The 18,412-nt window shown below is 29.6% G+C and overlaps 1 protein-coding gene across 1 annotated transcript in view; it reads left to right on the forward strand.

Annotated features, from left to right (window-relative positions):
* LOC111621524 (protein UBASH3A homolog) overlaps positions 1-18,412 on the forward strand; it is a 139,358-nt gene that overhangs the window by 72,691 nt on the left and 48,255 nt on the right. The window contains exons 5-6 of the mRNA XM_023363682.1: positions 594-689; positions 15,404-15,573. Coding sequence (XP_023219450.1) covers positions 594-689; positions 15,404-15,573 — 266 coding nt within the window. The remainder of the gene's footprint in view (positions 1-593; positions 690-15,403; positions 15,574-18,412) is intronic.

Raw genomic sequence — 18,412 nt, forward strand, 5'->3', positions numbered from 1 at the left:
CAATTTAATAATTGATTCAAAAGTGTACTGCCATCGAGTAAACAAATTGAGTAATATCATCAAACAGAAAAGGCAGCCAGAATTGATCAACAAAACAGGTGTAGTGTTTTACCATGATAATGTCAAATTTTGCTCAAGTTTGGTAACTGGTCAGAAACTGTTATAACTTAGATGGGTCGTGCTATCACACCAACCATATTCACCAGATCAAGCACACTCAGATTATTATTCCGGTCTATACAAATTTTAATTTTTAACTGTAAGACATTTACTAGAAATGACAGTGTCAAAAATCACTTGGATCAGTTTTTCGTAAGCAATGATCAAAACTTTTATGAATGTGAAATCATGCTACTACCAGAAATGATGACAACAGGTATTTGACCAAAATAGTCGATATATAATTCAATAAAATATTGATATTTATTTATTATAAAAATATTGTGTTTTTTTCCACAATAAAAGAACGAAATTACTTTCCGAACAACCCAATATAGTACTCACTAGATAAAATAATTTCTCATTAACCTTTTTTTTCTATTATTAATATGTATTAATATAAAATAATTTAAATTATTATCTATATTTACTAGTTGTGACAGAGATGGGAGCCTTAGATGTGCTTGGTACTTGTTTTCCTTGGTGTTCTTCTTCTTACCCTTCACTTACAAAGGGAGGGTCTCGCAGGCGTAAGCGTATTTCTTAATTTTAAAATATTTTTGTTTCTCCCATTGTAAATTACTCAGCAGTGAAATAGTTTAAGATAACTTACTTTTATATAAACAATCTAAATTAATATAATTATTGCATGTGAACAGGAATAAGTGACTTCAGTATCAAAATTTTAATAAAAGTTACAAATGTCTTTCTATCTTGTATATTACACAGAAAATTAAAAAATAATTAAAATTTTATTATTATTATTATTTGTATTTTATTTCATTGTCAGAAATGATACTATTATCTTTAGAAACAAATAATAAATACATATTCAAGATAAGAGCTTTTTATCTTGGAAATATTTAAAATATTAATTATGGAACGCAACATCTACTCTCGTAGGGATGACCCTGAATTCCACGCAGTGACTCTCTAATCTTAATTTTTAATTTTTCAAAATTTTTTACTGTTTTCAGAGAATATATATTGGACTATATACAGTCGACCCTCCTATAAGATCATTGATTTTTCCGTTTTATCTGAATTACATGTTGTACGAGTCACTTAGATTTTACAAATACGTGTGCCGTTCACAGCCCGGCACACGTATTTGTAAAATCTAAGTGACTCGTACAACATGTAATTCAGATAAAACGGAAAAATCAATGATCTTATAGGGGGGTCGACTGTACTCTTTTCCTATATTGATTTTCTTCTAGGTTCATTTTTCCAGATTATGTAATAGCTAAAAATATTTTTAAAAATCTTTTCAAAAGTTGTTATACAAAGTCATTATTAAGAGCAATTTAATTCATAAATATTAAATAGTCTCTAATTAGTCTCTAAAACCCAGTGTTCATTCCATAGTTACATTTAATATGAGGATATGAGGATACACAATAGATTGCTTTACTTGAGAGTTACTGGGAGAAAACTTGGAGAGAGAGTACAACAAAAAGAAAAGTTTAAATGGAATTTTAAAGCATTCCATTCTAAATTAAAGAGAATTTAGTTTGGAATAGAGGGCTTTAAAAAATGTATATAGTATAAACACTATATTTTCAGGAGATTATACTGCAAAACTGCCACAAATATGGAAAGGAAAAGTACATTAAACAAAATAAGAGTTTAGTAGTTTAATTTTGTCCTCAAGTAACTTCACTTTGTTAACTTTTTTGATATTTTGTCCTAGACTTTTTTAAATTGATTTTGCTAATTTGCAAAGATAAAAGAAAAATTAGCCAAAATCTTCCCATAAAATTAGTGTTGAAATTTCCATTGCATACTAATTTAAAATACAACTTGTATTATCTGCATACTCTTAAGCAGATGATACAAGATAATCTCTTATTTTTAGCGCACATGTATTTTTCTAACTATAAAGATAGTATCAACTATAGCAATCTCATGATCAACACGAAATATGATATAAGTTAATGCTCATACTTATGATCTCAATCTGTCCCTCCTAAATTATTATTTATTTTTTTAGATCAGTTCTATTTGCCTTCCTTTGTTGTCATTTAATCCAAGTTCTCAGCACAAATGGACCATTTTACTATTAATATCATTGCCAGGAAAGTTGATTTTAAAATTTCTGTTAAAGCAGCTCAACTCACTATTAGTTTTTCTAATTATGTTCATTTGTTTTTCAATATATTTTATTATTTCCATTAATAGTGATAGCACTTGTTTTTAGTTATGACCATTATGATGAAATAAATACAAGTAGAATATACACTCTGAATAAACTGAACTAAAATTGTCTTTTTACATTAATATCTAAAATATAAAACACACATAAATATATAAGAATTAAAAATTTTATTTGCGGGTCTGAATCATAATAGTTTGGTGAATAATCTCATATGTTTTCACATACGAATGACATAGTCTATTGTTAAATGAATTAAAAAATATCAAGCTTATCACAATAGAAATTTTATTGCACTTTAAGTTCTTCCCTCTGCTAACTCAGCAATTATGTGATCTATAGAAATTTAGAAATCAACATTTAAATATAAGATAATCAAGTGATTGGGATTGCAGTCTGTTTCTATCACAGAAACATTTACTTAATTAATATGCAAATATATACATGATTTTTTTATATTTGTGTGAAAAATTATTTTCTACATGTGTGAATATTTCTAAATTTTAGTGTATTTTAGGTTTTATGTTAAATTTTTTATTTACAGATTTATCTTATCTATACTAATATTATAAAGAGGTAATGTTTGTATGTATGTTAGTTTGTATGCAGCAGGTAATCTCCGAAACTACTCATCCGATTTCAAAAATTCTTTCACCAATATTTAGAATGTAACTTCAGGGTGGACATAGGCTGTATATTATTCCGTTAAACATGGGGGANTGTTCACTGCGATGCATGTGTCATCTATGGTATGTGGCGATGGTCCCCAGTGCACTTCAAGTTGGACAATGTCCCACAGACGTTTGATGGGAGAGGGATCTAGCAAGGTTGCTAACCAGGGAAGGATGTTAATTCTATTCAGGTTGATGAGAGTTCTTTATGCAATGTGTGGTCAGGCATTATCTGGCTGGAACTCCATGTTGGATGTAGCCTACACCAGTGGCTGAACCACTGGCCTCATAATTTGTGTGATGTACTGGTTTTCTGTCAGAGTACCAGAAATGTGCACCAGGGCTGTTTGCTGATCGAACATGATATTCAGTATGGTAGCTAGTATGATGATCAGCCAAAACAGCTGGCATGTAGCATTTCCTGGGATACCATCACCCCCATCCACAGACATCATTCCTCCACAGACAGAAGTGGGACTTATCCATGAACAATATCTGACGCCATTCAGTTGTGATGATGATGATGATGCCATACCATGTGTGCAGCCTTGTGTCGAGCAGTTAATGGCACCCTTTACATTGTAGAGTGTCAAAATTCAGTTTATTCTGATTGATCTCGTTGTCAGATAAACAGATTTGAATAAAGAACATAAGAAATTTAAATAAATCTTGAACAAAATAAGTTTCTTTAAAAAAGTTTTTTATTTTAAAAAAACATTTAATCAATCAGAATAAACTGTTTTAATTTCTTAAACTGTATGGAATTAGTTTTGTTCAATATTTCTCATAAAAAATGGAGTCAGTTCTTACAAGGACAATTTCCTAATTCCTTCCCCCAGTTTTAATTCATACTTGAGGATTGCTTTGTTTGGGGGATAATAAATTTAAATATTTGCTTGATTATTTATTATATAATGCTCTGTCATATTTCTATAAAAAATTGAAATTTTTAAATTTTTTTCAGGTGTAATTAATTTTATTTTTTTATTTGATTTGTAGTGGATTTGCTGTTTCTGTGATTTTATAATCAAATTAATTAATATAATTATACAAGGCAAACAAGGCAAATATATTCATTTTGATTTAAACAAGCATAAAACATTCATGAAGTTAAGATAATCTTTAATCATTATCAGTGTTTTACATGAAAAAAAAATATTTTTGGTTTCTTAAGCAGTCAAGTTAAAATGAAGAATTTCAACATTTTTAGAAACATCTTTAAGATTTATAAAACTAGTTTGTCTCCTTGTGTGAAGCTGTTTTAAAATGTTTAAATTTGTCATATTAACATAATGATGATTGCTTAAAACGGTCAAAAACATTTATTTTTATTGGAGAAAACTGTTAATGATCTAAAATTAAAGTTTGCATTGATTTATATATTGGGTTTGTATAACATCTTTAAAACATCAAATAATAGAAATTGGATCTTTAGCATTTTTGAATTTATTAATTTTATATTTAGAAAATTGTTTAGTGCAAATTTATAGGAAATATCAACAAATTTACATTATTTTTAATAAAATATGAATTTGTTGGATTGTTTGTATAAAATTTGTATGAATTTGAATTAAGAAACTTCCTTAAAATGGAATTAACAAATTCAAAAAACAGTTTTTTTGTGATAATTGATTTGTATATAGAGTAAATTGCACAAAATTTATGAAGTTGAAGTATGAAAATATGAAATTAGTATAAGCTAAAAATATATATTATTATGTTAATTTTTAGTTATTAATAGTGTAAAATATATTAAATTTTTTATAACATTTTTCTGTAATAATATGTAATACTTTCTGTGTACTTACTGTAACTTTCTATATAATGTCAATTATATATATAGTTATAAATGTAAGTATAATTTTATTTTTACAATGGAATTCAGTCACATCCCTTATTCCTAAAACTTGATTCTTTTAGAAAATACATAAAGTTTTAATTTCTTTATTAATATAAATTATTTTTGAAAAGTAAATGTCTTAAAATTATTTTATTGCTGAGAAAATTACTTTGCAAGGATCAAAATTATGAATTAGCAAATAAGTTTAATATCTCTATTATAGAGAGTACTATAATTGTTTATAATATTTTAATTAAATATATTAAAACTATGTTAATCTTAACATAAAAAGTTTTTACTATTGCTGAATAAGAGAGCTTTAACTTATTAATGCAAAGCTAATAAAATAATTACTTTATTAATAATATAAACAGTGGTATAACAAAAGTATGGCCAATGCAACTCTATCCATAGGTGCCAATTGATTGAAGGCATCATTTTTATTTTATTTATTAAATTAATAATTAATATAGTTCAGAAAAAATGATTTGATAAAGAATTTATTTACACTCCTCAAAAGTGAAATTGCAACATTACAAAGGAATGTGAATAGCCACATGTGCATTGTAGGACTGGTAGATGTGGCAGAGATATGAAAATGGAACAAAGATATGCAACAGACACCTGTTTATTCAGTAATGAATATAGCTCTTAAGGGCAACTATACAGGCCTCTATACAGCAAGGCATACTATCAATGAGGTGATTAATAGTTGCCTGAGGTATCCGTTGCCAAGCTGTGTTCACTGCGATGCATGTGTCATCTATGGTATGTGGCGATGGTCCCCAGTGCACACAGACGTTTGATGGGAGAGGGATCTAGCAAGGTTGCTAACCAGGGAAGGATGTTAATTCTATTCAGGTTGATGAGAGTTCTTTATGCAATGTGTGGTCAGGCATTATCTGGCTGGAACTCCATGTTGGATGTAGCCTACACCAGTGGCTGAACCACTGGCCTCATAATTTGTGTGATGTACTGGTTTTCTGTCAGAGTACCAGAAATGTGCACCAGGGCTGTTTGCTGATCGAACATGATATTCAGTATGGTAGCTAGTATGATGATCAGCCAAAACAGCTGGCATGTAGCATTTCCTGGGATACCATCACCCCCATCCACAGACATCATTCCTCCACAGACAGAAGTGGGACTTATCCATGAACAATATCTGACGCCATTCAGTTGTGATGATGATGATGATGCCATACCATGTGTGCAGCCTTGTGTCGAGCAGTTAATGGCACCCTATTGCTGGTATCCATGCGTGCAACCTGTTGCAAATAGTTTTTGTTGACATAGAGGCACCCATTAACAATGACAGGCAGCTTTGGATGTCATGTGCCATGGCAAATGGATCCTGATGGGCCATTCAGCAAATCTGCCAGTGTGTGTGCTCTGTTATGCACCAGTGCAACCCACAATCTCTTCAGCGTGTTTGCAGATGTTTCTGCATCATCATGTCACACTTCACTGGATGGTACTTATGTCATGCCCAACATGCATGGCAACTACACACATCAACAAACTGAGGTCCTGCAGCTCCAAGATACAGTCTTATTCCCCAGCTGTTAACTGGTGGTATTAAGCTTACTGTCATCTTAGGTATTTTTTTGTTTCTTCAAAAGTTTGGCTGCTGCAAACTGTCACTGATAGCATTTACGGTCTGAGCTGGCTGCTGGTCTTTATAGCCTGAAACTGGATGCTATATGACCTGATGCATACTGAAACTTAATCATTTGCACCTGTCACCTCTACCAATTCTGCAATTTGCATGTGACTATGCACATTTTTTCATGGTGTTGCAATTTCACTTTTGAGGAGTGTACACACACATGTTTATAGTGTTTCTGGGAAATGACATTGTTGCTCACTTTTTTTTTGTTTTTGTTTTTGTAAAGGAGATATATTCACATGACCATCAGAAAAGAATGGTCCAAAAATCATCAGATACTTATAAAGAAATGCTCTGAAAATGGCTTTGTTCTTTGCTGGTGGAGGCAGAAATAGCAAAAATTTTCATTTTTCAGCATAACCGTGCTCCCATTCAGTTTGCATTAAATGCCCACAGGTGCTTGGACAAACTGTTTTGAGACAGATGGATTGGCAGTGGAACCAAAGTATCCCAAGTACCTCTCTCATGGATACCAAACAATCACAATCTTAAATGCAAGACAATGCCTTATGGAGCTTTTTGAAGGAAGTCTGTGAATGGTCCTATCAAACAACAGAAGAGTTGCAAAGAGCTGAAAGAATGCAGCAATAGGAGCATTTTTACTTCTTACATCAAATTATTTCTGCAGAATATCTTGGTGCTATATCAGATTCTGCCATGATCACAGTGGAGCTCATTCTGATGTTTTGGACAAGTAAAGTATAATGTACTGATATATGTCTTGGTATCTCTGTTACAAGAACATAAAAACATTGGTGGCATGAGTTCCTGGACACCTTGTATATCAAAGAAGTATTCTAAATATCATCATGTATGAAGGTTTTTTACTCTTCACCACAAGTGTCAAACTTTGTTATGCCATTGACTATAATGCTTCTTATTTTTTGTGTGTGTATATTTTTAACTAATGAAAACATTTCTGTAATTTGTTATCTAATCTAAATGGAACTTTGTTATCATTAATTATATATTCTAAATAATATAAAACTATTTAATAATAATAATAAAAACTAGACTTTAAAATAAATTTACATTAAATGTGTCATATCATACAAAAGTAGATATATTGAACACACATAACATGGTCAAGAACTTTTTAGATATAAATAATTATATTTAAAGTTATGATCCAAATGTTATGCAAAATTTAAAAATTTGATATTTTGCTGAGTTATGATGGTAACATAATTCACTCTTTACAAAAAGGAAAGAATCATTCTGTATTTTTTTTTGGAAGGAAGCTAATTTATTCAACATTTTAGTTACAACTGTGATTGTCAGACAGCATTCTATCAAAGATACTAGAGAAGTGACATTCTATCATTCCATAGCTTATCTCTTCAAGCAATCAATTCATATGATCTGTATGTGGAGAGATTGATATTCTAAGCCATCAGTTTTGCCATGAATGGAAACGAAGATTTCCCAGCCTTCCTCTGATTTTTCATTACTGGATTATCTAAAGTCATAGGTATAGAATGCTTCATTAGCTGTGTTGAAAGACTCTGACATCATGTTCTAGCTTTACTAATGGAAATGCTATTTAATATTTCCATTGTGTCTTATCACATTAGGCTTTGCTCATGTATGATGGGCAGCTTATTAAACACTTATCATTAGTCACCAAGTGCAAGCTTGTAAAAATGTATAGTACATACTATACAAAATTAAGAATTTGGCTAAACTGGCTTTTGATGATCGTAATTGTAACTAAAATACAGATTAATTATTTTCCTTTAAAAAAAATTCCACATAAATATATACAATAGAGCATCAATTATCCGACTCAATTGGGGACTGGGGTTGGTCGGATAACTGAAAAAACAGATAATCGAAAAGTATGAAAAAATACATTATTAGTATAGTATATCAGTATATTCCATGTAATTAGTATATCGCTATTAATTAGTCTACTTCGCATTGAATTTTCATCAATTTTAAGCCTAACAAAATTTTTTTTAAATAATAATCGTCGCTATTGTATTGTTAAAAATTATTTTATTGCTCACAAAACAAACAACCACTCATAATTAGAAAATTAAGCCTCGTTTAAATACTGGCCTCCCTTTCATAGTTGAGTCAGTGTTGCCAGCTAAAACACGCAAAAATTTAACAAAAATAATATTAAAGTAGCCAAGACATAACCAAATATTGTAGCACCACATCACTAGCAGACATATGAAATTTGCTGACTAGAACGGTCGGTTAACCGATGTGACGGTTGATCGGGCGTCGGATAATTGATGCTCTACTGTACATTTCTATGAAAACTATATTGCACTATTGTCAAAACTCAATGAAATATCGAATTTTAAAACAGCTTTTGGATTCTCATTATATATTAGCAGCACACAAACATGATGAAGCACTTGTGCAGCCTTAAGACATTACAAAAATGCCAGATGTTTAATTAAATTGTGTTTAGAATTCAATCACAAATTTTGGATCTCACTAAAACAACAATTTAATTCTAAATTTTTAAATACTAATTTTAAAAATAAATTTAACTTTTAAGTAACATTTCAAAATATACTCAACTTTGAGATCATAATAAAAATTCAGATGTTTTTTATTAAAGAATTCTTAGATAAAAAGTCTAATAAGACCTTTAATCAAAAGTTTCCTGCTTTTGTTTAAAAATTTGTCATCAGTCTAGTCATTTCTTTCAAAAATAATAGATCTTAAGAAAAAATTTTGCTTAGATCTATTATTTTTATAATTTTTATAATTTATAGTTCCTGAAATATAAATTATTGTATGTTTGTTGAATCATATTACAAAAACTATTTTATAAACAAGTCGGTCAATTTTTATAAATTACTATATGGTATTTCTATATTATTAATTTATTTAGAAAATTCTGTCATGCCATTCATGATAATTTGGATTTATTCTCATATTTTTAAGCAGTATGCATTATAACAGTTAACGTACACAATAAATAAATAAGAATATCAGAAAATACAATCATTTAGTAATAGAAATTGACTAAAAAAACAATTTTTAATTGAGTAATTTTGATTAAATAATGAGCAAATATTTATTGTGACATCATCACAATGCTGCGCTGCCATTTTTTATCATTTTTAATTTATTTAATGTAAAATATATGCTCTCTACTTCAAATTAGTAGTGTCTTGCCCCTGTACATCATACTTTTCCTGTTAGTAATAGTCATACTAGTCATCTAACTTCTTTCAGGGAGAAATTTTTGAATTGAAATAAAGTGACTTCTGATTTGCATAAGAAGTTTGTATAGTTAATCAGGGCCTCATGCCCCTAAGCTTTCCATATCTGATCTTGTCTTGCATCTATCTAACTCCATTCTCGAAATTAAGGAAAGACAGCCAAATGGACAAAAGTGGGTATTTATAGATCTACAATTTTTTGAAATTGCAGCCCAACAAACATCTTTAGGTTCAAAGAATAAAATAAAAACAAAATAAGCTGTTACAAAAAGAATAATGTGTAAATTTGAACTAATCCACATTTAATTTGAATATCTAATTAAATGTAGTAAAAGCATTTATAATTTAATTGTAATTATGGTAATTGCTAGATCAAAATGTTTTGTTCTATTTTAAGCTTCCAGTTTTACTAAAGTATTCTACAATCCAATAAAACTTGAGTCTACAATAATAAGAAAAATAAAAAAAAACAAAGTCAACAGAATCAGAAAAAAATTATCTTTCGTTTTGTGTAGATTTATAAAAAATAATTCAGCAATAAATTGCTTAACTTTCCTGGCAATATTTTGTGGTGCCATCTGTTATGATAGGTTATTTTAAAAACTTTTTATATTTTTAACTATTATTAAATGACAAAATTTTGATTGTAAGGATGGGTTTTATAAAAAAATTGTAAATGTTAATAACGAGTAAAATCACCATTAATTAAATCGACTTACTGGAGATATACGCAACCCCCTTTATCTTCCTATCTCTTGACCTTTAACCACCAAAATGTAATAGTATTAATCTCCCTGATAAACAAATTCCCTGCAAAATTTCATAAATTTTTGACAAAAAGCACAGGAGTTATTAAACTTTAAACTGGGTGAACAAAATCATACTCTTTGTATGTGCGTTAATATCCATATATACAGAAAAACCACCTGAATTTTTTTGCATTTCTCAGCATTTCAAGGTTCCCTGAGTCTAAAAATCACAAATATGGAGGTCAGTTTTTGACTGATTTACAAAAGTAGATATATTGAACACACATAACATGGTCAAGAACTTTTTAGATATAAATAATTATATTTAAAGTTATGATCCAAATGTTATGCAAAATTTAAAAATTTGATATTTTGCTGAGTTATGATGGTAACATAATTCACTCTTTACAAAAAGGAAAGAATCATTCTGTATTTTTTTTTGGAAGGAAGCTAATTTATTCAACATTTTAGTTACAACTGTGATTGTCAGACAGCATTCTATCAAAGATACTAGAGAAGTGACATTCTATCATTCCATAGCTTATCTCTTCAAGCAATCAATTCATATGATCTGTATGTGGAGAGATTGATATTCTAAGCCATCAGTTTTGCCATGAATGGAAACGAAGATTTCCCAGCCTTCCTCTGATTTTTCATTACTGGATTATCTAAAGTCATAGGTATAGAATGCTTCATTAGCTGTGTTGAAAGACTCTGACATCATGTTCTAGCTTTACTAATGGAAATGCTATTTANTTTTTTTTTTTTTTTTTCATAAGACTGAACAAAGCTATGCTCTCTACAATATCTTAATAAGACCACTATGAACTTTGAAGAATTGCTGTAGAATTCAAGGAGCCAAATCTACTTTTGATTAAACACTTCTCAAGACACATCTTGTCATCTGATCAAATACAAACTATTTTGAACATAGAAAGAAGTTTCAAGAACTTATAATATTGGGTTGGCCAATAAGTCCTGGCGTTTTTTTTAAATGAAAATTTTGCATGAAAAATAAAATGTTTTGGCAATGTGTTTTATGTTATTTGATAGAGAATTATGTGCTCTACAACATAGTGTGTTTAGTTTTTTTATGCTGATATACTTTTTGTTCTTTTCAGGTCAATAACATGGAATGTCAAGTCGACAAAAAAAAAGAGCATTTTCAACACCTGCTTTTTGTGCTTAATCGACACCGCCCGTTTGTCGGGGCTAAGCCATTCTTTGCGCTGCTTCATATTGACATACAGGCATCATTTTTCGTCGTCAGTAACAATTCAGTAGAAGGAATTGTTGCTTGTGTCCGTGAGTTGATCAATGACAGGCAAGCAAACCGGCAGAGATCGTGACTCGTTGATTTGTGATGTTGTCATTCAAAGCATGCAGAACCCATGTGCCCAACTTTTGAATCTTTCCCACAGAGTGAAGGTGACACTCTATGGTACTATGAAAGCATTCCATTATCTATCTCTCCAATTCCCTCATCGTTTGGCGTGGATCTTCATGAATAAGTGATTCAGTCGCTCCTCATGGAGCTGAACAGAGCATCCGGAGTGATGCATGTCTTTGAGGTCAAAATTGCCATCTTTGAATCGCTTGAACTAATTTTGAACCGTCCTAAGTTCAAAATTATAAAATGTATGGCATTGCTTCTTTGCCATACATTTCACAAATCTCTCGAGCAGCTACTGTGGTTTTGGCACCTCGATTAAACACAAAAAGCAGAAGGTGTTGAAAATGCTCTTTTTTGTCAACTTGACACTCCATTTTATTGACCTGAAAAGAACAAAAAGTATATCAGCATAATAAAACTAAACACACTATTTTGTAGAGCACATAATTCTCATCAAATAACATAAAATGCATTGTGAAAACATTTTATTTTTCACGCAAAATTTTCACTTAAAAAAAATGCCAGGACTTATGTGCCAACCCAATAGATTCAAATATTATCTTATTTCACTTTAAAACCACTTAAAAATAAAACAATCTAAATCAAACAAGTTAATAAAATAGTAACTAACACAACATGAATTAAATAACAATTATTGTATAATTCTAAAAAAATATCTAAAATATATCTTAAACAAAAATAGTTACATAACTCTACTTGTTTCTTTAACTTCTATATAGCTACATATAATAGTTAAAAAACAATTCTAATTATAGAATTTATATTTTCTGATTAATTATAAGGAAGATGTTAATAAACTATCCTCATTATCTCAATTTTATTGTTTATTAATTATTGTTCTAATAATAAAATAACCATTTACTACATGCTTTAGCACTTTGTGTTTGATATTGACATACATTTAGTTTGCTTCTAGATTCAACAAAATGACAATGTTGTTACAATATATAGTGCTCTTAAAAGTGGTCCAAAACTAAAAGGCATTTCAAATTAACATGCTGGCTGTAAGGAATATGCAAATGGTTAAGCTTGTTGATAGGATAATACATAAAAGTGTGAATCAAGATACAAACTGAATATTATTATTATTGTATAATTAAATTTTTACTAATTTTCTTCATAACAAATACTTTTGGCTTTCTTAAAAGGCCATCTACAGATTATCACATTAATCTGTACAAAAATAATTTGCTATGTATACAAGTAAATTTGTCACATATTATATTGAAATAATTTTCCATTAACATTCTACTTTTTAGCTTTAAGTAAAGAATTTAAATGAAACACAAAGTAAGTTTCTATATTTTTATAAATTTATACTTGGTTGACATTGAAACTGATATTGCAGTAAGAAGAAAAAAGGAATGAAATAAAACATTTAAAATTTGATGGATAAAGAAATTATTAGTTTTTTTCTCATTATGATCATAATTTTACATCACTTAGAAAGTCTAATACTTCATCTAAAATTTGTTAAATTTGTATTTTAAATTGTATCACAAAAATAATTAATTTCTTGTTATAAAATATTTGTTTCAAAATTTTACTACAGTTTATTAAAATCCTTTTAAGTGCAAATGTTTGAGCATTATATATCTGTATATCATTGAGCATTATATATCTGTTATAGATTCATAGGATGTGAAAGTACAAATCTTAAAAATTATAAAATAAAACTGCATAATCTTCTTTTATATATATATTTTTTAAACTTAGAATGAAATGTTAATTGTTTAAAAAATGAAAACACATTATTGAAGAATATTTAAGCAAATTATAGTCAACATGTTAACTAATAACCATATTGATAAGATATTGATGATGGCTTATTATGTTGTCTATCAGTTATGTTTAAAATAATTGTTTGATTCATATGGATTTATATTGAATATATGTATATATGTAGGGTAAAGTGATAGCTGGCTGAGTGCCATAGTGAATGATTGTATATGCAGTGGGTGTAGGAGTTGTTCCTAGTTAGCACTCTGAGTAACTGTGGATGGTTATATCAATAATTAAATATAACTGAAAACAAAGAATCACTCAGAGTCCAGGTAGCATTACTGGCAACACATTTGCACAGTAAGTGGGAGTTGTGGGTTTGAGTCCCTCTCTTGGCTGATTTTTTTTTTCTTCCAGAATATTTTACCTGGCATATTTAATTAATAGATAATGAAACATAATCTGTAGAAAATTTTCACAAAAATCTAGGTTAAAATTAATTTTAACTTAGAGTTTTGGTGAAATTTTTTTTCAATTCTAATTTGGAGATTTTCAGTGAAATCATTATTTTTTTCTCAATTATTACTTTCAAAATTACTTTCAAAGTAAATTCAATTACTGTATTTTATGGCATGTAAGATGAACTTTTGTTCAAAGAAAAGGCTGAAAAAAATTATTAAGTCTTACCATATTTTCTGATTGGCATGCTGGTCTATTTGGGGAGATCATGAAATCAGATATTTCCTTATGGTAAAAGCTGGCATGCTAATTTATTCCAGGGAAATGCTGGATGCTGGCATGTCAATTTAACTGAGGTTATGCATCCCTCTAGAGAGCGCATTAGAAAAACAAACAAGTCTTTATTCTAAAACTGTAAAACTGTCAGCATTGCATCAAAAACTAAGATTATAAGTTTAATTTTCTTTATTTTGTCTTCTTTCTAACAAAATAAAATACTTTTGGAATTCCGAAAGTGCTTTTTTTATATATATTTTATTTTTATTTGATTCAAAAATGCAAAATAAACATATTAAATTTAAGAAACTCATTTAAATAATTAAAACAAAAATTTGATATCAAGTACATATAATAATTATAGTGATAAAATCATAAACATTCTTAGCCTAGTTTAACATTGTATGTGCAAGTGTTTTTGAAGATAACTAGAGATAAAATTCACTTTAATCACAATTGTAACTTACGAAAGTTTTTAAAATAAACTTAAAAAGTAGTAAAGTAGTTTAGATAACTTTTTATCATCATATAATAATTGTATATGTCATAAGTGTATTTTTCAACTTGTTAAGAATAAATTGCAATAAAATATTGTAATTTAGATACATTAATAAGATTTATCATTATGTATCTAACAGTAGCACTCGCTATTTTGAAATGTGAGCATAGACCAAAAAAGAATTTTTTTTTGTATAGGAAAAAGCAAACTTAATAATAATGAGGAAACCTACAGACTAATTTATTTCTTACTGACAAACATGAACATCTATAAGTTTTGAGAACTTTTGTGTAATATTGCCCAACTATACAAATTCTTGAAATTCATAAAGAAATGCTTGCATTTAAATTGTTACTAAGACTTTCACAACAATGGTGCGTTTGCTGTTTATTTCCTTTACAACAAAGAAAAGTTCTCATTTTCTATTCTTGTCTGTGTTCATATTTCAGAATGAATACTAACATTATACTTTTAATGATAATATATTGTAATTAAATGTATTGCAGTGTTTTCTTATCGTTGACAGACATATCATGTTACTGATTTGCTTGTTAAGAAGTTTACTTTATTGTTAAAATCCAATAATTTTTAAAATTGTTTAGGTATACAAGTTGAACCATATCTAAAAGCCCTTCATATCACGTTAGCATACCAGTTTCAGCCAGAACATTATTCAACATTGGAACGATTAACCAGAGATATTGATACAGATGCAGCAGCTTGCTGGGAACTAAGATTATATTCACGTGATACAAGAATAAAAGGAAATGAGGTATAATTAACATATCTTACTAATTTAATTCATATTTAATAATTTCAATAAAATAGTTAGATTTTTAGTACTTTAAAGTTTATTTAACTTATAGCTGAAAGGACTAGGAATCTAACTATACTATACTCTCGATGTTCATGGAGTGTTTGGGAATTCACTCGTTTGTGATCAGAAATTTATGGACCAAAATTTCAACTTTTGTGAAAGGTTTGACCTTTTGGGAAATGAAATTGTGTTACAAAAATAGAGATAAATGAAGTTGAAGATGCCAAATTTTCTATACATTTTTATATTTTAATGTATGCTCTGATTTTTTGATAAAATTATTCTAGAATTGTTTCACAAATTGTAAGGCACCTTCTTTTGTTACACAACATGTTTCTTGTGTAAAAAGACTAAAAATTAGGAGAAACTTCTTAACATATAGGCATTAAATTACAAATGAATGTCACTAGATCGACTAAGCACTTTTGACGATAGTTATTTTCGTCTTCGTCAGGTCATTAAAAACGGTTAGTCCTTTTTTGAATATGAATATCAAATTATTCCAACGGTATTAACGTTTTGGAACGAAAGCAACAGTATAACGTAAGAAAAAAGAATTTAAATAAAAACACGCACGGTTATAATGCGCATGTGCTATAAGCCTCCAAACTGTGCAGCTAGATACATTGTTTTAGGCAGTTATACAAGTTAACCCACAAAGGAGGCAAATCAAGTGTGGGGTTGCATGGATTTAGTATGTTGGTAAGGAGGGCCTCCCAAATATACACGAGGCTTCTGTTATTACAATGTCTTAGAATGACCACCTGGCCCCATAACGGGGTGTGTTGGTGTTGCAACACCATTCTAACAAGCTCAGTTTCGCTCTTGCCTGCCCTGATAGAACAGTGATGTTCCGAAATACGATAAGACAACATTCTGGTTGTCGCGCCAATATAGTGGGTGCGACCACCCGACATATTTGCGGTGAAGGCCCATATATGGGCATGCTGACCCATAGCAGCGAAGGCCCATATATCTTCTGTCCTAAACAACATTTCACAAAATGAGTATAGTTTCTACAAGAGAAGAGGGTGGCATTGTCTTCAAAGAGATAAGAAATGGAATCTTTTTGCTCCTGCATTTTTAAAGTTTTTTCTTATAATTCTTATTTGTTATAAGTATTATACATTTTTTGAAAGCGTTATTTATAACGACCAAGAATATGTTATGTTAGTACAATTTGAATATTTCTTTCTGAAATTACACGTTTTTGAAACTTCCAGTTATTTGGACTTCATATTCCAGACCATCTCAACCGATCAACTGGAACCTGATCTAGTGGCTTACTCACACTACTTAAGTGAGTACATGTTTCAAATTTTGGGGTTCCAGGCCTGGTATTTAAGGAGTTATTAACCACTTCCTGTTATTTTTTGGCAAGCCGTAACTCACTTCCAGTGGGCTATATCTGAATAATTTTCAGTCATTTCTTAGAAGACATCAAATGTGAATTTATCCCAAAATTTCACAAGTATAGCTTTAATAGTTTTCAAATTATCGTTGTTCTACGAAATCTTTAATTTTCAACATTATCAGTCTCAATAGCAAAGGTCATTGACCTCTACTACTGGAATTTTCTAGAATATTTCACGGAAGTTGTATTTTTCTCTATTTCTATTAATAATTTCCTAGACATATCATATATATTTCTAGATTCGTCTGGAGTAGAGGAAGACGTTGCACATAATTATAAGCTAACAAAATTAATATATTAGACGATATTAATATTTTAAGTTAAAATTTATTATTTTCTTCAGTATGGAATTTGAAATACAAATATTCCATGATACAGCTTNTAGAGGAAGACGTTGCACATAATTATAAGCTAACAAAATTAATATATTAGACGATATTAATATTTTAAGTTAAAATTTATTATTTTCTTCAGTATGGAATTTGAAATACAAATATTCCATGATACTGCTTATGGTATTTTCAATGAGATTAAGAGATATTCCCTGCAAAATCGAAATGCTAGATTTGGGGTAGAGTGTCATTTAACATATATATTGACACAATTCACCAGAATTATAGAATTAGCAGAATCTACCCTTAAGAATAATAATTTAGTTGAACAAACACTTTCAAACTTAGTTACTAAAGAGGATTTACAAGACTATAAAGATGCTCAATTTGATGAATCTAAAGAAATTCTAATGGATATTCAATCTACAGTACATAACCGAAGGAAATCTACTTCTCACAGTCTTGCTGGCGAAAAAGTTCCTAGCACCCTTAGTTATAGAGATACCCTACTAAAAGGAATAAAACCAACCTTACCTGCAAATGTACCACCTCCACCGGAATACACAGTTTTGGTATATAGTGATAAAGTCAATGCCACTTGTGATGAAACTAAACATAATCTAACTAATAACGTGCAACCTGATAAACTTGGCATAGGGATATGTAGAATAAGGTAAATTAGGAATGGAGAACTTGCAATTGATTTAAGTCATAAGAATGAGATAGACTATTTTAAAGAGAATGTTGAACAAGCTCCTGGTTTGGTTTCCAGACTGCCGAAAAAGCAACTTCCACTAATCAAACTTGCTTCCGTTCCTAAAGGTATCAATAAATAAGATCTCATATTAGATATCTTTGAGCAAAACATGTACCTTCTATAAACTTTTACTGATAGCACTTTTGCTGAGAACATGCTACTATTAGATTTCCACTTAAAGAAAAGAATGAAAATTAACTTTCATGGATTCTGGAGGTATCTTTACAGGTTAGGGAGAAGTTGGTAAAAGCAGGGAAAATTCACCTTCTTTGGTCGACATGTCAAGTTTTT

This window comes from Centruroides sculpturatus, unplaced genomic scaffold (genome assembly GCF_000671375.1).
Source record: "Centruroides sculpturatus isolate CEXI.00-Female unplaced genomic scaffold, Cexi_2.0 scaffold222, whole genome shotgun sequence".
NCBI lineage: Eukaryota > Metazoa > Arthropoda > Arachnida > Scorpiones > Buthidae > Centruroides > Centruroides sculpturatus.